Source organism: Geotrypetes seraphini, chromosome 5, assembly GCF_902459505.1.
Source record: "Geotrypetes seraphini chromosome 5, aGeoSer1.1, whole genome shotgun sequence".
NCBI lineage: Eukaryota > Metazoa > Chordata > Amphibia > Gymnophiona > Dermophiidae > Geotrypetes > Geotrypetes seraphini.
The window spans coordinates 204,307,071-204,333,728 of record NC_047088.1 but is presented as its reverse complement, the minus strand read 5'-3'; the positions used below and the strand labels follow the sequence as shown (position 1 = coordinate 204,333,728).

Sequence of the window (26,658 nt, the reverse complement as noted above, 5' to 3'; positions counted from 1 at the left end):
CCCGACCTGATTCACTAACCCTCTGCCCGATCTGATCCATCCATGCAAATGAGGGGAAATGGCATGCAAAGTAGGAAGGCAGCGATTCACTAAACAGAAGGAACACTGATTGGGCTGGCCGATCCAAAATGAAGCGACTGCTAAGGACCAGTCGCTGCCGACTCTCCTACTCTCGGCTGCTCTGTCCCTGCTGACTCTCCTGCTCTCTGCCACTCTGTCCCTGCAGTGCGAGCCAGTGGTTTTAACCCATGGGTTAGAAGCGTGTTCTCTTCATATCTGGCTGCAGCGTGTTCTGTTCCATCTGGTTAAAACATGTTCTATAATCTGTATCTGGCTAAAGCATGTTCTGTTCCACTCAAAACTGCAGCCCCCCCCCCCCATCTCTTCATTCTTCTTTGTATCCCAACTTACGGAAAAAGATGTGGCTCAGCTACTCTCACATGAGGTTCTTTGCTGAATTTAAATGTGGCTTTTGACCTTGTTCATCATGATATCCTTCTTAATCGCCTGGAAAAACTTGGTGTATGTGGTATACCTTTAACATGGTTCTGTTCCTAATTCTTAATAAATTTATGTGGATGATGGCCATTTGTTGCCTTCATCATGTAACTACTAATTTATATATTGAATAATTAGCAAAAGGGGTTTGAGTTCATCAGTGCCTCCTTTTCCCTCCACACCATTTGTACCATTTTCCTGGGCTCCTCAGCTGACAGCAGTACCAAATCCTTTAATTTCTGAAAGCACGTGCACCATAAGCTATAGTCCTGGAGCAGCATGAAACCATACCCTGACCACATTCCAGTCCTGGCCACTACTACTAATCACTTATATAGTCCTAAGAGGCATACGCAACGCTGTACATTTTGACATTTATAGAAGGTCCCTGCTCGGAAAAGCTTACAATCTAACTTGGACAGAAAAACATGACATATAGGGTTGTGGATGCTGAACCCAAGATAAGAGGAGTTAGGAATCGAAAGCACACCCAAAGAGGTAGGCTTTTAACTGGGCCTTGAACACTGCCAGAGACGGAGCCCACTGTAGGAATTTGGGCAGCTTGTTACAAACATAAGACGCAGTAAGGTAGAAGGGATGGAATCTGAAGTTGGCAATTGAAGAGAAGGGCAGAGAGGAGGGACTTACCTACTGAGCGGAGCTTACAGGGGGGAACATAAGGGGAGATAAGTGAAGAAAGAGAGAGAGAGTGGCAGCTGAGTGAGTGCATTTGTAGGTCAGTAAGAGGAGTTTGAATTGTATTTGGAAAAAGATAGGAAGCCAATGAAGTGACTTTAGGAGAGGGGTAACGTAAGTATAGCAGCTTTCCTGGAATATGAGTTGTGCAGCTGAATTCTGGACAGAGGGAAGCAAGATGGCTAAGCGGAAGGCCTGAGAATAGCAAGTTGCAGTAGTCTAAGTGCGAGGTGATGAGGGTGTGGATAAGTGTTTTGATGGTGTGCTCAGAGAGGAAGGGTCGGATTTTGGTAATATTATAGAGGAAGAAGCAGCAGGTCTTAGCCATATGTTGTATCTGGGCGATGAAGGAGAGACAGGAGTCAAAGATGACCCCGAGAGCAAACAAGTAGGTTGAGATTGTTGTCCACAGAGATGGAGAACGAGGGAAGCGGAGAGGTGGGTTTAGGCGGGAAGATGAGCAGCTCTTTTTTAGCCATATTCAGTTTTAGATGGCGGTGAGACATCCAGGCAGCAAAGTCAGACAGGCAGGCTGAGACTCTGGTCTGGGTTTCAGTAGAGATATTTGGCACAGAGAGGTAGATCTGGGAGTTGTCAGCATATAGGTGATACTGGAAGCTGTGGGAGATCAGCGCTCCAAGTGAACAAGTGTAGATTGAAAAAAGGAGTGGTTCCAGGATAGAGCCTTGAGGTACACCAATCGATAGCAGCTGTGGAGGAGGAACCACTGCTGCAAACACTGAAGGTGTGATGGGAGAGATAGGAAGAAAGCCAAGAGAGGGTAAAACTCTGTAATCCCAACAAGAACAGCATATCAAGGAGTAGGCGATGATCAACAGTATCAAAGGCAGCAAACAGATTCAGAAGGATGAGGATAGAGTAGAGGCCTTTGGCAATGGTAATATGTCCCTTCGCTATTAACAGCCTGGCAAAAAAAAAAACTCTGAGTTGCCTGCTCTTGGACTTCTCTTCCTATTGGTTCCTGACTCCTTGCTCTCTGCCCTGTGATCTGGCATCTACCTCACTTTTCCTCCCCCCACCCCTTAAGAATCCAGCATCTTTCCCTCTATGTCTCCCACACCATGAAATCCTCCAAACTTGTGGCGAGTTGCTGGCAGGAGCAGCAATCAAGACATGCTACTTCTAGACTGCCCCCTTGGCCTTCCCTCTGCCACATCCTGCTTCCTTTGATGCAACTTCCCATGGGCAGGATGTAGCTGAGAGACACAGTATTTGGAAATCAGCGGGACAGGGAAGTGAGAGGGCAGGACCTATAAGAGGAGGGAGATGGAAAGATGCCAGTCCTAGGGGGGAAGGTGTGAAGAGGGAGAGATGGCAGACCTGAGGCAGGGTGAATAGGGAAAGAAGTTATACCCTTGGGAGATGGAGAGGGAAAGATGCTAGTCCTGAGGTGAGGAGAATAGAGAGAGATGCTAGACCACAAGGCAGTGGGGCTGAGTGAGAGATGCCATAATCATTGGAGGGAGAGAGACACTGGACTGAGAGTGGAGGGAAGAGAAAGAAGACTGAGGGAGAGAGGGAGGAAGGAGAGACAGATAAGATGGTAGGGTGGGAAAGAAGGGGAGAGATCTGGGAGAAGCTGGTCAAGGGGAGGGACATGGACTTAGAGAAGAGGTACTGGGCATGGGAGGAGCGTAGAGGGATACAGAGGGGCAAATGCTGGACACAATAGAGGGAGAGGATTGATGCTGGACACAAAGTTAAGGAATAGAGATCCTGAGTGGGCAGGTGCTGACTATGGAGAAGTATAGAGACAGGGACAGAGAAGGGAGGTACTGGACAGGTTGATGAGATGTGAAATGGATATGAGACCCCAGATAGCAAGTTGGGCGGAAAAAATCCAGAAGAGATACTGGAACCAAAGCAAATGGAAAAATAACATACTCAGACAACAAAAGTACAAATTTTTTTTTTTTTTTACAGTATTCTGAATTTATTACTTGGAATATGTCAGCTTTAGGAATTGTGCTTCTCTATCTTTCATTTCCTGTGTCTGTTTTTCTAGTAGTAGTAGTATTGCTGTACAAGAAGTCTGACTTCTTCAAATTTCCAATTCAGTTTCTTGCTTTTTTATCTCTATTATTGGTATGTGGTTCCTTATTTCATATTTGTTGAGGATATGTCTGTGTTTTGTGTGTGTCACCAAGATCTCGTATTTTCTGTTTGTGTCTAATTTCCTGGAGGGAAAAGTCCATAATCTATTAAGACAGATGGGGAAAGTCACTGCTGTCCCTGGGATTGGTAGCATAGAATCTTGCTATCTAAGATTCTGCCAGGAACTGCCCCCCTCCCCCCCCCCAATCTCCACTACCTTGGGAGCGATGATGTTAAAAGGGGCCCGTCTCAATTTTCCCGCCAGCTGGCCTCCTTTATCTCCCCGACATTGCCAGGATCTTTTCTACGGTGGCCACAGGGTTCAGCACGCAATTCCTAACCTCGCGTAGCCCGCGAAAAGACGCTGACTACCATCTCCTAATGTCGTCCCTAGGTGCACCGAAGCGGCCGAATAGCTCAGAGAAAAGCGGGAGCGGGAGGGTAAAGCAGATTGTCCCTTACCGCGCGCCGTACTGGGGCTGCTATGGTGACGGGCTTCGGCTATGCCAAGCCTTTTAATCTTCTAATCGATGGTGGGGAGAGAGAGAAGGCTGAGACATGTTATCAGTTTTGGATGCGTTGTGGGAAGACAGAGATGTTCGCTTTGATATTTCACCCCAGTGAGTGTTTCTTTACATTAGTGGTCGGAAAGTTACGGTTCTCTTACTTCCTTTTCATCTCCACCGATTTTGTGCTATCCCCATTTTTAGCCGCTATTTCTTAGTAGGGGATGATAGGGTGAGTTGGGGCATAGAGATATTTAGGCCACACTACATTTTCTGCGTGGTGAGAACATTCTGCGGGTGGGTAACATTCACTAAGTTATACTGTATTTTTTTAATTTATTTTAAAATTTTCTATTCCGCCTGTTATGAACCCTTTCAGTCTACAGCACAATATTGGAACCACAATTCATAAGCCTATAAGAAATGCCAAATTGCTGAGACAGACCAATAATTAACCTGTTGAGGCTTGAGCCCAAACCTTCTATCTCTGGCAGTATCTGTTTGAGTCATTAGGAATAGCCAGTAGATCCCTAAAGGAATAGGACTAGTGTTATACGTACATGCTGGAACCCAATGTAGAAATTTGGAAGGGGAGCTTAGTAGAGAATGACACTGGGACAAATTTATCACTCACTCTGCCCCCATCCCTGCAAGCTCTGTCATTTGGAATTGGAAAAGTCTTCATTTTTGTTCTTAGGCAAATGAAAACAAGACCTGGGGAGACCCTCATAGACTGTTTGGACTCAATAGAAGATACGAAAGGAAACAATGGAGACAGAGGTAATTTTAGATAAGAGTGGGAAAAGCATGCATACCATAGTTTGTGGAATTCTTGCCACCCCTATCTGCATGTAAAAATGTCTGTATATGTATAGGAGAGCGGTGAAGATATTTGTGTGTGTCTATGTATGTGTGTGTGGTATATGTATGTGTTGGAGCAGATTCAGTGGGATAAATTTTGGAGTTGAAGCAATTTCTGGGGTATTGTCAGTTGCAGGGAAGATAATTTGTAGGTGTAGGACCATTTGCAGGTATAGTTTAGTGGGTAGGGACAGTGTATGAGGTGTGGGGCAATTGGGTAGGTTTTTTTTCTTTTTTGGAGGGGCCAGTTTGTGGATTGGTGAGATAGGTTTTGGGGTATTGTGACAATTGTGGCTAGGCTTACTTTTGGAATGGGATAATGGAGTTGTGGGGTAGTTTGTAGTTATTTTAGGGGTAGGGCAGTATACAGGGTAGTGGAACAGCTGCAGGAGGTACTTTTGCAGGTGGAGAAGTTTACAGAGAAGTAGTGCAGTTGGGCTGTTTTTTTGGGGGGGGTTTGAGAGGGGCAATTTGCAGGAGGTAGTTTTAGGGGGTAGGAGTAGTTTTGGAGTGGTATGTCAGTTGCAGAGGATATATTTTGAGTGTGAGAGCAGTATGCAGAGTGGTGGGGCAGTTGTAGGAGGCTTAGGATTACCATATGGCTCCAGAAAAAGGATGGTCTCTATTATAAGTGACTCTGTGACTTTTCACTAGAGTTTGGTTATGGGTCTGAGTGTTCACTTAGAAATCTAGAGTCACTGTGTGACCATAAAAGTATTTGATTGTTTATTTATGTGGAAATAAGGTGATTATTTTTTGAATTCTAGAAAAAGGAGGACAGATTAAGACATCTGGGATTTACTTCCCTTGAAAGCAATGGAAGTAAAAACCAGATGTCTCAAGCCGTCCTCCTTTTTCTGGAGCCATATGGTAGCCCTAAGAAGGCTGTTTCTGGAGATAGGGTAGTTTCCAGGGGGAAGGATTTGGAAATGGGGCAGTTTGCAATGTGATGTGATGGATGTGCATATGTGGGGGTAGATTTTGGGTTATGGGACCATTTTTGGGTAGGGCATTTGCAAAGAGGGTAAGTTTTTGGTGAATAGTATAGTTTGAGGGTTTGAAAAAGTGGAAAATTCAACTTTTAAACTGCCATGTGCTTGTTCATTCAGTCAAAAGTTTCTATGCTACTCAAGCTGAAACTCCTTTTCCATAGAAAATCACTCGGCAATATTTTTAGGGTGCTCATTTTTCTGGTGCCACAGTCTGGTTTGACCCATTTTCAAACCGTATATGGCTTTTTATGGGGGGGGGGATCTTTACATGGCTATTTTTCATCCAGTTCTTTTTAATTTTATTTGTGCTACAGAAACTGCAACTTTCTAAGAGAAATGCATTAGGTCATATTTTAGGAAGGCTTACACCTCTGGAACTCCTAGTCCAATGTGAGCTCATATATTTTTACTGCTTCTCTCATGCCAAATTTCATCCCATTCCATTAAATTTTTTGAAAGTTATTTTGCCCCCAGACAGATGGACTGGAGTAGGGCAGATAAGGTCTCTCTCCACAAAAATGGAAGTAAGGAAGAAGTAATAAAGCAAAGAATAGTGAAGTTTCTGAAATCTATTGGATTACAGGACCCAAGGTAACATGGATTCACTAGAGGCAAGTCTTGTCAGCAAATCTGATCAATTTCTATGACTGGGTGACCAGAGAATTGGATAGAGGGAGAGCATTAGATGAAGTGCATTTAGATTTTAAGCAAAGCCTTTGACAGTGTTCCACAGAGGCGTCTAATAAATAAACTGAGTGCCCTTGGAATGGCAGCCCTTGGAGTGACAGATTGAGACAGGAACTGGTTAAGTGGAAGGTGACAGCATAGGGCTCCTTTTACAAAGGATCCGGGATGTCACTGCTTGCATTGACAGACTCATCAAGCCCCGAGACCACTTCCCCATGGTTCTAATCCACGTCGGAACCAACGACACCGCAAGGAGCAGCCCGGACAGCATACCTGAAGACTTCAGGGCCCTGGGGGAGAAGCTGAGGAGGATGGAGGCGCAGGTGGTCTTCTCCTCGATTCTCCCAGTAAGGGGCAAGGGCAGAGCCAGAGAGGATCGAATACAAAGGGCGAATGACTGGCTGCGAGGATGGTGCAAGGAGATGAACTTCGGGTTTCTGCACCATGGAGAAGCATTGCAAGGACTACAGGGACACGACGGGCTACACCTAACCAGAAGAGGGAAGAATGTCCTTGGACACCGCCTAGCCCGCCTACTCCACAGGGCTTTAAACTAGGTAAGTTGGGGGAGGGTACAGGCACAAACAATATACCAGGCGAACTAAAATGCCAATACATTTATGAGGCTGAGGAAAGTAGACACCGAAATTCTGGGTCAGGGGTGAGTGCACACACTTTTGAGTCGAGAGTAGGGTCACATCATATTTATGGGTCACATTGTAATTCCGGGTCTAGGGGGAGTACACACTGTAGTTCTGGGTATATGGGGAGTACACATTGTGGTTCTGAGCCTCAGGAAAGCACAAATAACACAGTCAATGCTAAAGGTGTTCAAATAGCTCAAACAGGAATAGCCCCACTGAGATGTAACAAAAATATAACATGGAGGGCTATGTACGTCAACGCACACAGTTTAGGAAACAAGATCCTGGAATTGGAAACAGAAATAAGGAATGCCGACCTGGATGTGGTGGCGATATCCGAAACCTGGCTCACAGACTCCCACGGGTGGGACATGGTCATACCGGGTTACAACTTGCTTCGCCGGGACAGAGAGGGTAGGATGGGAGGGGGTGTAGCACTATATACTAAAGATGACATTAAGGTTACGAGAATCTCAGATGTCCAGTATACTGGGGAATCCCTTTGGGTTAATTTGGCCAGAGGGAAGGACAAATGCTTGTATCTTGGCGTAATTTACAGACCCCCAAGACAACAGGATGACCTGGATATGGAAATAATCGAAGATATAGAAAATATCACCTTGCGTGGGGACACAGTATTGCTAGGTGACTTCAACATGCCTGATGTGGATTGGGTTACACTTACCTCTGCTTCCGGCAGCAGCAGGAGGCTATTAAACTCTATGAAAGGAGCAAGCCTCAGGCAACTGGTGTTGGAACCGACAAGGGATCAGGCAATACTGGACCTGATACTTACCAATGGAGAAAGTGTCACAGAGGTCTCGGTGGGCGACACATTGGCCTCCAGTGACCACAACATGGTATGGTTTAATATCAGGAAAGGTTTCACTAAATCTACTACACTAACCAAAGTCCTCAAATTCAAGGAAACAAATTTCAAAGAAATGGGAGACTTCGTTCACCAGGCGCTACAAAGCCAAGAAGAAACCGATAACGTGGAAGACATGTGGTCGACTTTGAAAGCAACCATACAAGAAGCAACAAACCGCTATGTAAAATCAGTAAGTAAACGGCGAAGGAACAATAAGCCACAGTGGTTTACTGCGGAGATCTCAGACCTGATCAAGGAGAAGAAAAAAGCATTCATCTCTTACAAACAATCGGGGAAGCAGGACTCTAGAGCAGACTACCTGGCCAAATCAAAAGCAGTCAAAACAGCAGTCAGGGAGGCTAAATTCCTCATGGAGGAGTCTCTAGCAAAGAACATCCAGAAGGGAGATAAATCCTTCTTCAGGTATATCGGTGATAGAAGAAAAAACTCAGGCGGGATTGTACGTCTTAGGAAACCAGACGGAGACTATGTGGAAAAGGATTCGGAAAAAGCCCAACTATTAAATGAATACTTCTGCTCAGTCTTCACCCGAGAAGCGCCAGGGCTCGGCCCTCAGCTACAGACAAGGGTTGGCTCAGTTGACCCGTTTAGTAACTTTGAGTTTACGCCCAGCAGTGTCTACGGTGAGCTGTCAAGGCTCAAGGTTAACAAAGCAATGGGGCCGGACAACTTGCACCCCAGGGTGCTTAGGGAGCTGAGTGATGTCTTGGCGGAGCCACTGTCCGCGCTCTTCAACCTCTCCCTTAGTACAGGCAGCGTCCCGTTGGACTGGAGGACGGCTAACGTCATTCCACTCCACAAGAAAGGCTCCAAGATGGAGACAGCAAACTACAGACCAGTGAGTCTAACATCGATAGTGAGCAAACTAATGGAAACTCTAATCAAACACCAATTAGATAAGATCCTGGATGAGGAGAATCTAAGGGATCCCCGACAACATGGATTTACTAAGGGGAGATCCTGCCAATCCAACCTGATCAGCTTCTTTGACTGGGTGACGGGGAAGCTGGATATTGGGGAGTCCCTGGACATCGTGTACCTGGACTTTAGCAAAGCATTCGATAGCGTACCGCACCGCAGGTTACTGAGCAAGATGAGTTCTATAGGATTAGGTAACACATTGACGAAATGGGTTGGGAGCTGGCTTGGAGGTAGGCTCCAAAGGGTGGTGGTGAATGGCACCCCCTCCGAAATGACGGAGGTGATTAGTGGAGTACCACAGGGCTCAGTCTTGGGCCCAATCCTATTCAACATCTTTATAAGAGACTTGGCAGAAGGGCTACGAGGTAAAATAACATTATTCGCCGATGACGCCAAACTGAGTAATGTAGTGGGCAAATGCACAACAGACGAAGATTCAGTGCCCGACAACATGATGCACGACCTACTCCTACTGGAGCGATGGTCTAGGACATGGCAACTCAACTTCAATGCCAAAAAATGCAAAGTTATGCACCTGGGCAGCCAGAATCCATGCAAGTCTTATACCCTTAATGGCGAGATCCTAGCAAAAACGGTAGCAGAACGAGACTTGGGGGTAATCGTCAGTGAGGACATGAAGTCTGCCAATCAAGTGGAGCAGGCTTCGTCCAAGGCAAGACAAATCATGGGCTGCATACGAAGGGGTTTCGTCAGTCGTAAGGCGGACGTCATTATGCCATTGTATAGATCCATGGTGAGGCCCCACCTGGAATACTGTGTGCAATTCTGGAGGCCGCATTATCGCAAAGATGTGCTGAGACTGGAGTCGGTGCAAAGAATGGCCACCCGGATGGTCTCGGGACTCAAGGATCTACCATACGAAAAACGGCTTGACAAATTACAGCTATACTCGCTCGAGGAGCGCAGAGAGAGGGGGGACATGATCGAGACGTTCAAGTATCTTACGGGCCGCATTGAGGCGGAGGAAGATATCTTCTTTTTCAAGGGTCCCACGACAACAAGAGGGCATCCGTTGAAAATCAGGGGCGGGAAACTACGAGGTGATACCAGGAAATTCTTTTTCACTGAAAGAGTGGTTGATCGCTGGAATAGTCTGCCACTACAGGTGATTGAGGCCAGCAGCGTGCCTGATTTTAAGGCAAAATGGGATCGGCACATGGGATCTATTCACAGGGCAAAGGTAGGGGAGGGACATTAAGGTGGGCAGACTGGATGGGCCGTGGGCCCTTATCTGCCGTCTATTTCTATGTTTCTATGTTTCTATGTTAGCAGTTTAACGCACGCTAAACCGCCGGACGCGCTAGCCGCTACCACCTCCTCTTGAGCAGGCGGTAGTTTTTGGCCAGCACGGGGTTTAGCGCGTGATGAAAAGTCGCACGCGTTAACCCCGCTAGCGTGGTCAATGGAGATCGCTCTGAGGAAATAATAATAATTTTATTCTTATATACCGTCATACCGAAAAAGTTCTAGGCGGTTCACAACAAGGTGAGCTAAGACATGGGATACAGATAAAATACAAATTAGAATAATGGACTTAAAAACAGATAAAGACAGAAAGCATTTACAACATAATGCAGAAAAGAAAACAACAATTTAAAATTGGGGAAGCATTGTTGACAGTTTAAAAAGAACTGTTAAATGCCAGCCAGACAGGCAATAAAATACCGGCATGGCAGGGAAAGAAGTAATACATAGAACAGTTAAAATACATCAAGTTGAATATAAGGAACTTGATTAAAAAAATGAAGCAGAATGCATTAAGATACCAGCCTATCAAAGAGTTGAGTCTTTAACAATTTTCTAAAATCAAGATAGGAAGAGACCTCTAACATAATTTTTCCAAGCCATACATTCAGTTTAGCGGCTTGAAATGAGAAGGTTCTTTCAAGGAACTTCTTATAACGACAGGATTTTATGGAGGGATATGAAAACAAGTGCACTCTACGTGTGGTTTTTTTGGTGTGACTCAAAGAAAAATGAGACAAAAGATAACCTGGTAACAAACCCGAAACTGATTTATAACAAATACAAGAAAATTTGAACAGAATTCTCGACTCTATTGGCAACCAATGGAGTTTCAAATAAAAAGGAGTGATATGCTCCCATATTTTTAAACCAAAAATGAGGCGAACGGCAGTATTCTGAATCACTCACAATTTTTTGAAAATTTTCTTGTAAGCACCTAGGTATATAATGTTACAGTAATCAAGAATACTTAAGATAGAAGACTGTACCAATAAACGAAAGGATGTTAACCAGTGGTGTGCCTCAAGGTTCAGTTCTTGGGACTGTTCTTCTTACATTTTTGTAAGTGATATTGCTAAAGGGTTATTAGATAAAATTTGCCTCTTTGCAGATGATACCAAAATCTGCAATATAGTAGACACCCCTGATGGTATAAATAACATGAGGAATGACCTAGAGAAGCTTGAGAAATAGTCTGAAATTTGGCAGGACTGTGGCAGAGGGGAAGTGCACCAGCGATCCTCCACATTCCTTAATAAGTTTTTAAACTGGGAGACTGAGAGGCAAATCGGGCAGCACTAGCTTGCAGGTCCAGATGGCTTCGCTCCCTCCCTTCCTGCCACTGGCACAAATCATGCAGAGCAAGCCATCAAACACATGCTTGCTCGACAATGCTCATGGCCTTTCCTCTGCCGGGCTCCTCCTCATGACGCAACTTCCTTTATTTGCAAAAAATAGAAGTTGCATCATAAAGAGGAGCCTGGCAGAGGAAAGGCTGCGAGCACAGTCCAGCAGCCCTGTAGAGATCAGCTCGTTCTGCGAGGTGTGTGCCAGCGGCAGGCAGGGAGGGAAGCTGGCTGGACCTGCTGGAGTTGCCGGACCCACAAGTGGGAGGTTGGTGGGCTGGAGATGCTGGACCCACAAGTGAGGGGCTGGCTGGAGCCCCCAGACCCACGATAGTCAGATATTGAGGAGCTGCGGTGGGTGGGGTTCCCCACGGGAACAAAGCCTTTTACCACTTCAAGGAGTGGTTAAAAGGTTTGTCCCCATGCCATCAGTGAACAGATATAAATTTTACCTGTTCCTGCCCTGTGTTTAACTGCGGTCACATGCGATTAGCCACGGGAACATCTCACCATGTCGTTCTCTACCTGAAACCCATGTTCCTTCAGATAGGGGTGAACCGGTAATCTATATTCCGTGCCAAGATGCCCCTAATGCTCCAGGAGCTTATAAAAAGGGCAAGGTGAAGAACATAAGAATAGCCTTACTGGATCAAACCGGTGGTCCATCTAGCCCAGTATCCCATCTTCAAGGAGGCCAATCCAGGTCGCAAGTACCTGGCAAAACCCCAAATAGTATCAGCATTCCATGCCAACGATCCAGGACAAGCAGTGATTTCTCCCATGTCTGTCTCAACAGCGGTTTATGAACTTTTCCTCCAGAAACTTGTCAAAACATTTTTTTAAACTAGCTACATTAACTGCTCTTACCACATCTTCTGGCAACAATGGTAAGAAACAGCCGATAGGCAGGAAAAAAATCCCTCATTCAAACTGAGCTCTGGGTGGAAGTTTACCAGGGGAGAAAAAAGAGAGGTACACAGTTTCCCAAGGTAATTAGCAGCTGTAAGAAACACCCCCCCCCCCCCCCCCCCCCGACATGCCCCTGAGGGGAGAGAAAGTTTACCAGGAGGTTCCCCGTCCCATACTGAGAGGGAAGCATAAAAACCTGGGAAGGAGCTTCCAAGGAGGGAGCTTAGAGAGGAATACCAGTTCCTCAGAGAGTTTGGAGGTGGAAATGCCTGATGCTGAAGAGGACTTGGAGGACCTGGCACTTGAAGGTACTTTTGCCCTGCTAAGACAGAAGTGGAATGGATAAGTAGTGCTCTTGCTAGCCAAGGAAACGAGGAAGCTATGGACATTCATTTGGGAACAGATGAGAAAAGATAAAACAGAGTTAAAGTTAATAACCCAGCCTTGAGAACTAGTTTTATTTCTCTTTTGTTCTGAGAACTGTCTGTCCCCATCATGCCTCAGACCCTGTGGTTGAAAGGGTATAATAACTGGAGTTATGCAGTTTGGGCCAGAGGGAAGTAATCTAGGTTTATTACTCACTCCTCTTCCCCACCTGGGTACTGTTTAGCCCACAGTGCCCTGGGTCTGTAGAGAAAGGCTGAGTTAGGGTTACCTGGTGTCCGGGAAAACCCAGACATGCTCTCTTTTTAGAAGATTGTCCGGGCTCCCAGACAAGCTTTCCAAAACCCGGCATTTGTCTGGGCTTTGAAAAGTCAATACCAGCTCTGGCCGCATCTGGACTGCCTCTGAGCATGCATGAATGATGTCACATGCATCCGGCATGCTCCAGGCCCTTCAGACATGGCCGGAGCTCATAGCTATGGGGGGGCAGGTCTGTAGGAGGAGCCAGGCGGGGCTGGAGCAGAACGGGGTAGGGTTATGTGTCTGGGGGTTTTCTTTTTTTAAACATGGTAACCCTAGGCTGAGTGAGAAAGGAAGCTACAATAATTGAAGAGCACTGGCGTGTGCAGTGAAGAAACCTGGTTCAGGCAAGAAGCCAGTTCGGATCATGGAATGTTGCTACTCCTTGAATTTTGGCCAGTACTAGGGATGCTCCACCAAAAAGTAAAGAGCTTATCTGATTTTTTTCTTGCAACCACACTCTTCAAATACTTCAATATGCATCCACATCCAATTTGTACAATCATTCATTGAGTTAAAGAGGCTATTTCTTCTGCATATTTTCTCCATGGTCACCCAGTTCCAGAATTTTTGAAGCTCATTCTACAAAGGTTCAATCTCATGTGGGGCACTTCTTAGTTCATCCTCATTAAATTTGCAAAGCAGCAATCTGGAAATCTATGCATTATTTTGTCTATCACTACAGATTGGATGTTCATTCTCAGTGATGTGACTCTTGTGGCCAAAGTGTTAGCGGCAGAGATTTCAGTGCCCCACTCTCTCAGTAAATACTACTTTGGAACATCCCATGCAATTGTACTAGTCTGGTGGGATGATAAGGGAAAGTAAATTCGTTCTTATCTGCCAATTTTTTTTTTCCTTGAGTCCCTCGAGACTAGTCCAGAACCCACCCACCTACCCCCTATGGTTCTTAGCATCAGTTTGTTTTCTTTCTGATTTTGGCTAGTAGTTGTTCCTGTTAGATCCTTTAATTTGGAGAGCTTTATCCTTCATTAGTGGTTCTCTGTTTAACGGTTCATTAGTACCAAGGCAAATCGTTTTCCTTTTATTTGCCTTTGCTATTCTTTGTTATGATAAATGCTGACTAGCCAGTGATAACATCACAGCTCAGTAGTTCTCAATCTCTACCTGCTGGTAGGACAGCATAGACCCAAGCATCTGGACAAGTCTTGAAGAACTCAAGAAAAGAAAATTAGCAAATAAGAACTAATTTATCCATTTATATAAAAGAGGCCTTCATCAGGACTGGATCATTGGACAATCATTGGACATTACTAAGTGGTCACTTTAGAGCAGGGATCTCAAAGTCCCTCCTTGAGGGCCGTAATCCAGGGTTTTCAGGATTTCCCCAATGAATATGCATTGAAAGCAGTGTATGCACATAGATTTCATGCATATTCATTGGGGAAATCCTGAAAACCCGACTGGATTGTGGCCCTCAAGGAGGGTCTTTGAGACCCCTGCTTTAGAGCATTTGCTTCTGGGTGGCAGCAAAGAAGAGCTGCAGTGAAAGCAAAGCACACAAGCTAAAAAAAAAAACAACAAAATCCACGAATACAGTATATCCTTTTACCTGCAGGAAGGGTGAACCATTTTCAAATAGCTCATTTGACTGGATAAATGACTTTTGAGAATTGCCTTCAATATTTTTGTAAATGTCACACACACAAATGCATTATTTAATATTTGAAAATATGATGTCTTGGGGGCATGTTAGGAGCCTGAAAGTTAATTCAGGGGCATAAGACTGAAGGTTGAACTGAATACCCTTGCACAGCCCAGGCCTCTAAAACTATTAGAGCAGAATATAGGCTCTGAAATTAGGCTTTGAAAGGAAGCAAAGGCCAACATGCAAGGGACATTTTGAAGAACCTAGTTAGTACAGCTATTCTAAATTTGGTATTAAGCAATGGTTGTGTTGAAATCAACTAAGAAATAGTTTGGGAAGGGGCTCTTGTCAACATTTTCTGAAAAAAATTTCAAGTATTAGCCTTATTTAAAGGGTGTCTTCTGTGTGGGTGGGGGGGGTTGTTTTTTATTACACAGTACTTTGAGTTTGGATTAGTTTTTGATTTGTTAAGAATATTTATTTCTCTTTTAGGTAGACTACTGGTGACAAATTTACGGATTGTTTGGCATTCCATAGCATTACCACGAGTCAACCTTGGTAAGTACTTTCTAATATTAAAAGTAATAACGTATCAAGCACTCACATATACATATATACATAAACAGTATCAAATGCTGTATAACAGTGCTGGGTGCATGAAGTGTCTAATAAGACAGGTGGTATGGCAAAAGTTGCATCAGATTTAAAGAAAACTTGGGGATTTGATGTTGCATGGGCTGGGGGGTGGGAAGAGAGGGAAAGAGAGAGGCTGCTGTATGAACTGGGGGTGGGAAGAGAGATGGCTGACCAGGGTAGGGGGGTGGGAAGAGAGGGAAAGAGAGAAGCAGCTGACCAGGCTGGAGGGTGGGAAGAGAGGGAAAGAGAGAGGCAGCTGACCCATTTTTCTGTCATAATTTCACCAGCCTTTATGAAATTAAATATTACACATTTTAAAAAACATTCTTCATTATTTGTTTTCAGCTGTTGGCTACAACTGCATTATAAATATTACTACAAGAACTGCTAATTCAGTAAGTATGAAGCAATCGGAAGGGGGGGGGGGGGAGGAACTCCTGATATCTGAGTCCAGGTACTATACTTTATACCTGTTTGAATCCCTATCATTCCAGGTCATGGCCAAAAGGAGACATGAGGATGATAATCATGCTTATGTGCAAAATCATTTAAATGTGTTCTGCCTGGTCTTGTTCACTTTGAACTATTGTATAGACATCCTTATTTGTTTTTTTTCACATTTTAAAAACTCCAACGTATCTGATGCTTATTAGGAAGTAGTAATCCCCAGCCTGTCTAAAACAAAGTGGAAGATTTTAAATGTTTGATAATACTATAGGTAACCCTACTTCTCCTTCACCACCTTCCTGGTATTTATTGGACAGCATTTACTGGTTCATGGTCTGAGATCATCACATAAACAAATCAAGAAAACTGGAGAAAAAGTAACCATTCAGATTAGCGCCTATATATTTTCTATGGAGTGTAAATCCTATCACAGCACTTGACATGTAAATTTTTGACATGTCATTTAAAGGGCAATTCATGAAAGGTCATTAAGTATGTTAGAACCTGCTAACCATTAAGAGATGCCCAAAGGAATATAATAAGCATCTTTAGTGGTTAGCATGCAATAATGGCGATTGTATGTATGCACTAACGCATTAGTTCAAGATTATGTACAAAATCATTTAAATGTGTTCTGCCTGATCTTATTTACTTTGTACTAACACCCTTTCATGAATTCCCCCCTTAGTACATAAAAAGTTACAAAATCCCTAAGCAACACTCTTGTATTCTAAAATGTTATTTCTTTGGTATCCCAACTTGTCCAGTTGTTTAGCCTTCTGCTGTCCACCTCTATTTGCATTGTCTAATTAATCAAATTTAATGGCATTAGGTTTTTCTTTGGTGTTATTGGCAACTTATTCTTACAGAAATTACGTGGCCAGACTGAGGCTCTGTATATATTAACCAAATGTAATAATACTCGCTTTGAGTTCATCTTTACCAATCTGGTTCCTGGAAGTCCTCGGCTCTTCACTTCTGTCATTGCTGTTCACAGGTAGCTACAGTATTTTGTATGCTTTATGTATCTTACGGTTTGTATTTAAAGTATGGATCATATGAACTAGATAACTCCTGGCAGAATTCTATGCAAAAAAATTCAAAATTCACAAAAGAATTTCAAATTTTGCAAGTTTATTTGACAACATTTAAACAATATTTTTGCTAATTATTATCCAGAATTTCAATACAGTTCAGTATTTTCATTAAATTATACTAGAAAAAATCATAGCCTTCAAGTTTTTCTCACTTAGGGCCAGATTCTCAAAACTTAAGGTTGCCTTTAAAACAGTTGCTAAACTGGTTCCAGCCAGTTTAGCCTGCATGCATTTTAGCAGCAAATTATCTTTTTTTTTTTTTTTAGTTCAATAATTTTTATTGAATATTATAAGAAATATACAGAAAGCAGTTCAAACACACAAAATCTGAACAAGAAACATTGGTGTAGAAAAAGTCCATATCTACAGTCATTTACATACAACCAGATTAGTAAAAAGAATCCAGGGTATGTGGAACTGCTAATAGAAGATATATGAAAGGCAGAAAAGCAGGGAGAGTGAAATAAGAGAGAGGAAAAGAAAGAGAGAGAAAAAGAGAAAGAGAGAGATAGATAGATAGAGAGGCAGAAGTGTCTACGGGGCAGAATGAACATATGAATCTAAGTATGACCAAGGTGATTTATTTCGCACCATGTTTGTGGAGAGTCGAGAAATCATGTTCTTCTCGTATGCATAAGATTCAAATTTGTGGTACATGCTCAGAGAGTTCCACCAAAAGGTGTAGTCAAGTAGCAAGGATGATTTCCAGTTTTTCAGAATATGCATAAGAGCTGTTACAAACATGGCGTCAATGAGTTTAGGTGGACAGTTTGATTGTGCGAAACAAGGGTGTTGAGAACGAAGAATTACAATGTCCATGGAAATCTCTTCTGAACACTTAGTAATAGATTTTATAGTGTCCCAAATACGAATCCAGAAGGAATGAACCATAGTGCAATGAAAAAGCATGTGATCAAGAGTTCCAGACTCTTTCAAACAGTTCCAGCAGGTAGAGTCTTGTTTTAGCTTCGCTTTCCACATACGAAATGGGGTCCATACTGCATTCCACATAACGAAGAACATTGATTGCGAGACTCTGGAAGATAAGAGAGGACGATTTGTGGAGGACCAGAAAAGTTCCCAATCTATATCAGAAAGCGTAGTCTGCAGAATCGAGTCCCAATGGTTCATTGATTGAGGTGAAAGTGTGATCTCTTAGAATACTATAAAAAAGAGATATCGCCCTACCCTTCATTAAAGCCAGAGTAGACCAGTGGCGAACAGTGTGGATAGAGGTCATAAAGTCAGGGCGCATATGTACTTTAGACAGTATTCCAGTAAGCATAAGCCATTGGGAATGTACAGAGGATGGAAGTGAGTATGCAGAACAAAAAATATCAAAAGGAAAGAATGAGGTGGAGGAGATCAATTGATAAGCAAACCCTACACCCGCCCGCTGCCACCTCTTCCATGAGAGGGATCTACCTTTATTTTGAATTTTAGAATTATTCCAAAGGGACATGAGTGGGCTTTCACTAACAGAGATCTCAGCCGTTGCATCAAGAAGATGAAAAGCATGCTGCGTTGCACTCAACAAAGAATACTTTCTCAAGTGTCTAGGTACTGACACTATAAGGAAGCAGGAGATGTGCAGTGGTGCACATAAAAAGCGTTCCATTTCGAACCATGCTGGTTGATCCTGAGGATTAGAATCAACGATCCAATGAGCTCCATATTTGGCTAAAGATGCAATATAATAATAATAAAAATCTGGTAAATTTAAGCCGCCATTAATCTTAGAGGCCTTCAGCTTGGCGAGAGCAATACGGGGTTTTTTCTTGTTCCAAATAAATTCTGAGATTTTCATATTAAGCCAATGAAATTATGTTTTCCGGCATAGGAGGGGAAGCATGGAAAGGGTGTAATTAATTTGTGGGGCTAGAGTCATTTTAATGGAGGCTATTCTACCCCACCATGACAAATAAAGTGGGGACCAACGAGTTGTAGTGTTTGAAACTAAATTTTTGATTTTGGATATGTTAAGATCCTGGGCGTGTACTGGATCTTTATGAATTAGGACCCCCAAATATTTCACAGCTCCCTGTGACCATGAAAAAGGAAATTGAGCCAGATCTGAGGAGGAGATATGGTCATTGAGAGGAAAGATCTCTGATTTCTCCCAATTAACAGAATATCCAGAGAGTTGAGAGTATTGAGAAACAGTGTTGATAAGATGAGGCAAGGAGACAAGAGGATCTCTGAGAAAGAGAAGGACATCGTCAGCATAGGCTGCTAATTTAATGTCTCGACTGGACGAGGGGATACCCTTAATTAAGGGACATTGTCGGATAGCTGACAGGAGAGGTTCCAACGCTAAATCAAATAACAATGGTGAAAGGGGACAGCCTTGACGGGTGCCTCTATGAAGGGGGAATTTATTAGAGAGAGAGTTGTTAATCAGAATACGAGCTGTGGGTTGTCTATATAGTGTTTCTATCCAGTCTGTGAAGAAAGGACCAAAATTGTACCATTTCAGTACTCGGAATAAGAATGGCCACTCCACTTGGTCGAAGGCTTTCTCAGCATCAATGGCTAGACCAATCACAGGATCCGATAATGTTTTGGTGTGAGCATTGATATGGTGAAATAAGCGTAAATTATCTCCTATGTATCTTTGTTTGATGAATCCTGTTTGATCTTTATGTACAAGGGTTGGGATCACTATGGTGAGTCTTAATGCGAGTAGTTTTGCCATAATTTTGTAATCCAAATTAAGGAGAGAGATAGGACGAAAATTTTTAACCAAAGTAGCATCGCGCTCTGGTTTAGGAATAACTACAATAGTGGCCTCAGCGAAATTAAACTGTTTATCCAGAGTGGAGTGGAGAAAATCATAATACGTGAGGAGTTGAGGCGCCAAGAGAGCTCGGAAGCTTTTGAAAAACTCGTTAGTAAAGCCATCCGGACCTGGGGCTTTCCCAGTGGGTAAGGAGGATATAGCAGTTTCAATCTCAGACGTGGTGATGGGAGCGTCTAGTTTTGTTTTAATAAATTCCGATATAGTCGGGTGAGTTAAGGAGGCGAGGAAAGAGTCTATGTCCGATTCAGGGGCTGAAAGCTCAGATTGATATAGAGCAGTATAAAATTTTTCAAATTGGGAAGAAATCAGAGATCTGGTTCTAGCTAATTGTCCTGATGAGTCTTGAACAGCTGAGATGTGCAAACGTTTTGATTTAGTTTTAAGATACCTAGCTAAAGGGCGACCCATAAGATTATCTCCCATATAGTGACCGGAGGAGGAAATGAAAATGTCACGCCGTGCCGTACAGGAAACCAGAGTATTATATTCATATTTAAGATTTTGAATGCGTTGGAACACGGATGGATCATGCAAATGAGTGGACATATGTTGTAGTTCTAAGTTTTTGATAGAGATTTCCAATTCTTTTTCTTATTGTATGGATTGGTTTTTTTTCCAGGAAGCAAGTTTAATCAATTCACCTCTGAGAGAGGCTTTGTAGGCTTCCCAAACAATAGCAGGACAGGTTTCTGAATCTTTGGTGTTAATTTCAAAAAATTCCGTGGTAAAAGATTTGATTTTGTCCACTATTGCATCATCTAAAAGTAAGGCATTGTTAAGTCGCCAAGAGGGAGATTCTTTGCATGGGGCAGAGATAGTTAAGTGTAAGGAAATGGCTGCATGGTCTGTAAGAGATATTAGATGTATGATAGTATTTGTTACGTCCTGAATGAGTGAGGGGGAAAGAAGAAAGAAATCAATTTTTGAGTAAGTGTTGTGCGGTGGTGAGAAGTGAGAATAATCTCTACCTTTCGGGTGCAGTAAACGCCATGGATCTACAAGGGAGAAGGCTTCCATTAAAGCATGTAGGGCTGCGAAAGATCTGGACTTTGAGGGTCTGCAAGAGGATGATCGATCTATATAAATGTCCTGAATTTGGTTGAAGTCACCGCCCAATATCAGAGAGCAAGAGCTATATTCAACTAACGCCAGCTGAAGATCTTTGAAAAAGTCCGGATGATCCAAAACAGGAGCGTAAATATTAAGGAGCACAAAATCTACTGAGTGCAACGCAGCATGTACCAGACACCACCTTCCGTCAGAGTGTTTTAACAGAGTAAATAACTGGGGATAGCTTTTCGCTGAGAAGTATTGATATCCCATTTTTCTTCCTCTGAGTTGCAGGGGAATACAAATGAGTGGAATATCCCTTCAACTTAAATTTTGAGGCGGCAGCAGGCGGGAGGTGGGTCTCCTGCAAATAAATCACATCAGGATGTTTATTAAACACATAGTTAGCTATCTTTTTCCTTTTAATGGGATGGTTCAAACTGTTCACATTAAAAGAAAAGACATGTAAATCAGCCATATTCTGTTGCAAGCGGTGTTAGGACATAGTAAATATCACCTTTATGGGAAAAAGACAAATAATGTAACCAGGATACCAGGTAGACACTCCTGCCAGAGAGAGGAAATAAAGAGAGCATAAGAATAAGAGTAAGTAGACTAGCAATGACAGCATGATACAAGGTCAGAAAAAAGAAAGACCATACTATCATGCATGAGATGAAACAGTTTAAGGGTGCTCCTGTGAGCACGGAGAAGTAACACATAAGGAACAACTTGCACTACTCCACACCCCCTCAATTTGAGAAACCTGAGAGTGGTGTGCTTATCCACACGAACAGTGAGTAACAGTGAATTATACAATTATGTATATGCAATTTATAACATCAGAAACAGAGGCAAACAAAGTCATCAGCAGCACAGCATGTCAGTTCATTTTCAAAGAATCCAGGAATGCAGCCAATTCCTCAGGATCAGTGTAGGAGGTAGTACGGTTATTGTAAGTTACTTTCATCCTGGCAGGGTACATAAGACCATATTTGGCTCCAATGTCTTTAAGCTCCTGCCGGTGGGAAAGAAATGCTTTTCTCTTCAAAGCTGTGGTTTTTGCGAGATCTGGAACAATGAAGAACTTCCTGCCTTGATGTAAGAGCTGAGATTTAGATTTTGCTGCTGTGAGAATTTGCAGCACGTGCTAAAATCTGAGCATCTTAGCCACTATGGGTCTGGGAGAAGTGGCATGTGGAGAGAGGTGAGATGGCACGCGGTGAGCACGCTCTATTTCTAGTGGAGGTGAAAAGACAAGCCCCAGGGTAGCAGGCAGGAAGGTAGAAAGAAAGGAAGCCATATCAGAGCCCTCCAATGATTCAGGCAGCCCAATAATTCTTACATTGGATCTTCTGCTGCGATTAGAAAGATCTTCATAGTCTCTCTGTAAAGTAGTAATCAGTTTGTCATGTTTAGTTACCGTTTCGTGTAGTGAAGGAATGGCAGACGTTTTTTCTTCTAGTGCATCCAATCGATGACGAGCATCCACAAATTGTGAGTTAAGTGCCTCTATTTCTCCCCTTAAAAGCTTAGTTTCTTCAACCTGCTCCTGTATTATGCCCCTGATCGATCTTACTTCTTTCAGGAGCAGGTCTAGTGAAGCCTCGTCGGTTTTCGGCGCCATTTTCTCCGGCGTGCTCGGATCAGGTTTCAGCCTCTTCCCTCCGAGCGGCGCGGGTGAAGCGGTCTCGTTTTTCGCCGGTTTTGGAGGCGACATAGGGGATCCAGGCAACAAGGTCTTGGTGAAAATCGCAATATTAGTGTGGAAAAAGCACTGTTTATGCTCGTTTTAAGCGTGAGTGAAGCGGAGCAGTTATGCCATACGTGTGGTCTCCGCGGCAGTCAGGCCACGCCCCCAGCAGCAAATTATCAAAACAGCTTATCACTGTCTTTAGCAAGCATTCTAGCAGTCTCTGACACTGCCATGCAAATCGGCTCTTGAATATTGAAACGAGCACTCCTGTGGATTCTTAAACATCGCCAAGTCATTCTCCAAGCACAGCATCAACTTTCGACGACAAAAAATCAACAACTGGTCCGAGGGTGCTGGTACAGTGGTTAAAAGTGCATCTTGTGGCATGTGTTTTGACTATGGCTAATGAAACAAAATAAAAATTACATGATTCGCTTAAATTTTAGTTGTGTGGTTTTTTTTGGTTTTTTTAGGGAGTGTGGTAAAAATGTGCTTCTTGAGCGCATGTGTTATAGCCGTGTCTTATGAATTATAGTAGTTTTGTGGGAGAAAAGTCGTGTCTTATGTGCTGCATCTCACTTCCACCGCCAAGCAACACACCTTTGGCAATGGAAGAGATGTCCACTCTCTCTCACTGCAAATACCCCCTCCCCAGCGGCAGATGCCCACTGTCTCATGCCACTAAGCAATACACCACCTCGATAGTGGGAGAGATGCCTACTCTCTCCCACTGCCATGCAACTCCATCCTCGTGCCTTCAAAGACCCCCGCCTTCTTCCCCTTACCTTACTTAGATGGCTGGCCAGAGGGATGCCTACTTCCTCCAGCCAGCAGGCCTACCTCTTCAAAATGGTGGATCTTCCCCTCCCCGGTGCAACTTGTGGGAAGGTCCTTAAACAACCTGGATTAATCAGAGCTTCAAGCCCCTCTCCTGATGCATCGAGGAGGGGCCTAAGGCTCTGATTGGCCCAGGTTGTTTAAGTCCCCTCATATGGGTGGGGTCTTAGGCATCCAGGCCAGTCAGAGCCTTAGGCTCCTTCCTGGTGCATCCCATAGTAGGGTCCTTTAATAACCTGGGCCAGTCAGAGCCTCAGGCCCCTCCCTAGTGCATCCTAGGATGCACTGGGGAGGGGAAGACCCACCATTTTAAAGATGCGGGCGTTCTGACCAGGGGAGTAGTCATACCTCCAGCCAGCCATCTAAATAAGTTAAGGGGGAGAGGGCGGGGTCATTGGAGGCACAAAGGGATGGGGGTTGCTTGGCGGCGGGAGAGAGTGTGCATCTCTCCCGCTGCCAGGGGGTTGTATTTGTGGTGGGAGAGAGAAGGCATCTCTGCCGATGGGGTGTTGGGGGGGGGGTGTTGCTTGGCGGCTGGAAAGAGTGAGCATCTCTTCCGCTGTCGGGTGAAGGGTTCTTGACTTCAGTGGCTCGATTTGTCTTGTTTTTTTGTTACGTTTATTCTACCCATATGCCCATTGCTATCACCAGCGATGGGCACATGCAAATTTACATTACATTAGTGATTTCTATTCCGCCAATGCCTTGCGATTCAAGGCGGATTATATCAAAGTTATCAAGAATTACATTAAAAATTTGCAGGAACAGCATAAGCGATATCATAATATTTACTTAAGAAGTACCAAGAGTTGTCGAGATCTCAAGGTGATAAATGTTGGGTAATAAGAATTACCAAAGAGAAGTCGAGATCTTAAAGTGATAAGTATTGGGTAAATTAGAAGCATTTTAGACTTTGTTGAGTAGTTAGAAGCATATTAGAGAGTATTAAGGGTATAGAGAGGGTTGGGTGGGGTTGGGTAGGGACTGGTCGTGCTAGATGGGTTTTATGTAATTTTTGAAGAGTAAGGTTTTAATATCTTTCTTGAAGGTTTTGTAGTTTGTGGTCGATAATAAGAGTGGTGATTTGTCTGTCCAGTTTAGCCGCTTTGGAGGCTATTAGGTTGTCATATAGTTTTTTTCGTTTGACATTTTTGGATGATGGGTGAACATAAGAAATGGCTTTGCCGGATCAGACCCTAGGTCCATCCAGTCCGCGATCCGCACTCGCGGAGGCCAAGCCAGGTGTTCCCTGTTGAGAAACCTTGTTTACTCGTATCCCTCGATGTGATTTGTGAGAAGGTGTGCATCCAACTTGCCCTTGAATCCCGGAATGGTGGTCTCCATCACGACCTCCTCTGGGAGTGCTTTCCAAGCGTCCACCACTCGTTGTGTGAAGCAGAATTTACTGATATTTGTCCTGGGCCTGGTGCCCCTCAGCTTCAGTCCATGACCTCTTGTCCGAGTCACATTGGACAATGTGAATATCGATGTTTCTTGCTCTATTTTGTCGAATCCTTTTAGTATTTTTAAAGTCTCTATTATGTCCCCTCACAGTCTTCTCTTCTCGAGGGTGAACAATCCCAGTTTTCTGAGGCATTCTTTGTAGCTCAAGTTCTTGATACCTTTAACTAGCTTCGTGGCTCATCTTTGCACCCTCTTCAGCAGGGTTATATCCTTCTTTAGGTAGGGAGACCAGTGTTGGACACAGTATTCCAAGTGTGGTCTGACCATTGCTCTGTAATGGACATCTGACCATTATGATGTCCTCCGATCTACTCGTGATTCCCTTCTTTATCATGTCCAACATCCTGTTTGCTTTCTTTGCTGCCGCTGCGCATTGTGCTGACGGCTTCAGGGTCCTGTCTATCAGTACCCCCAGGTTCCTTTCTTGATCGCTCTTGCCCAATGTTACACCTAACATTTTATATTCATGTTCCTTTGTTTTTCTTACTCAGGTGCATCACTTTGCATTTTTCTATGTTAAACTTCATCTGCCATTTTTCTGCCCATTTCTCTAGCTGGTTCAAATCTCTCTGGAGTTCTTCTCTGTCCTTTTGTGACCCAACTGCCCTACATAGTTTTGTGTCATCTGCAAACTTGATTAAATTACTTGTTTGATTCTCCTGTGGGTTCTCCTGTGCCTGGTTGAAGAGGATTGAGTTAGTCGGTTATTCCAGTAGGTTGGACTTTCTCCGTTAATAGCCTTGAAAAGTAGGCAGTAGAATTTGAAGTGTACTCTTGCTTGTATTGGAAGCCAGTGTGAGTCATGGTATGCCTCTTTGATATGGTCATATTTTTTTCAGTGAGTAGACGAGTCTCAGGGCTATATTTTGTATTGTTTGTAATTGTTTTATCGTGGTCGCTGGGCATGGGAGGTATAGTATGTTGCAGTAGTCTATTAGTCCAAGGATAAGAGATTGTACCAAAAGTAGGAATTGCTTCCTGTTGAAGAATTTTCGGATTTGTCTTAGATTTCTCATGGTCACGAATGATGCTTTTATTATATTTTATTTATTATATTTTATTCATTACTCTCTGCCAACCTCATTTGCATGAGCATTTTTTGGAGAATGACTTGCTTTTTTAAAATCTCTACTAATTTTTGAGAATCTAGGCCTTAGTGACTTTCTTCAAGCAGCACATCTTTGTAAAAGTCCACTTTAGTGAAGTTTGGTTGATTTGTTTTCATAGTACTTCACTTTGCCTTTATGTTGTAGAAAAACATTTCTGAAAGCTGACATATTTCAATAAATTCAGAATAGATAAACTTTTTTTTTTTTTACTAACTTTTATAGTCTGAGTAGTTTATTTTTCCATTCATTTAGGTAACAAGGTCCCTTTTTCTGCTTTTCTTTGTTTTTTTCATAACTGTCCTCCCAGGATCACCTGTCCATTTTATATTTTGTCCCTATCTGTCCTGTCCAGCATCTGCTTCCACCCTGTCTTCCCAGGACTGCCTGTCCATTTTACATTTTGTCCTATCTGTCCTGACCAGCATCTGCACCCACCCCCGCCCTGTCTCTATCCTGAGCTTCTCCCCTCTACATTCCCCTGCATCCATCATCCCTCTGTCAGAATCATCCCTTTTCAAGCAATGTCCCTGTGTCTAGTAGTCCTTCTATGCCCCTGTCTCAGTACTCACCCCATCAAGCATTCTTCTCTACATCTGTTCCTCTTTGTGCCCAGCATTGCTTTGGTGTCCCTGTCTCTACATCCAGTCCCCATCTAGAATCTCTTCTCTATGTGCCTCTCCCTGTGCAGGATCTTCCAACCCTGAGCCAGCCTCTCTCCCCTCAAGTCTATATCTCTCACTCATCCCTCGCCCCTCCTAAGCTAGAATCTCCCCTCTCCAGCACCCCCAGCCAACATCTCACCCTATCTCTCCCTATCCCCCTGAGCCAGCACCAATCTCCTCAGCCAGAATCTCTCACCTTCTCTCATCCCTGACTCCCAAGCCAGCATTTCTCTC

The 26,658-nt window shown here is 43.6% G+C and overlaps 1 protein-coding gene across 2 annotated transcripts in view; it reads left to right on the top strand.

The window, feature by feature from the left end:
- The first annotated feature begins 3,589 nt into the window (after window positions 1-3,589).
- BBS5 (Bardet-Biedl syndrome 5) overlaps window positions 3,590-26,658 on the top strand; it is an 83,691-nt gene continuing 60,622 nt past the window's right edge. The window contains exons 1-5 of one of the 2 annotated variants that reach the window (XR_004539590.1): window positions 3,590-3,929; window positions 4,513-4,595; window positions 15,119-15,184; window positions 15,608-15,657; window positions 16,579-16,706. Coding sequence is in view for 1 of the 2 variants with exons in the window: in XM_033945923.1 (XP_033801814.1) it covers window positions 3,868-3,929; window positions 4,513-4,595; window positions 15,119-15,184; window positions 15,608-15,657; window positions 16,579-16,706 (389 nt within the window). In the remaining variant the exon portion in view is untranslated. The remainder of the gene's footprint in view (window positions 3,930-4,512; window positions 4,596-15,118; window positions 15,185-15,607; window positions 15,658-16,578; window positions 16,707-26,658) is intronic. The other variant, XM_033945923.1, reaches the window with a different exon arrangement.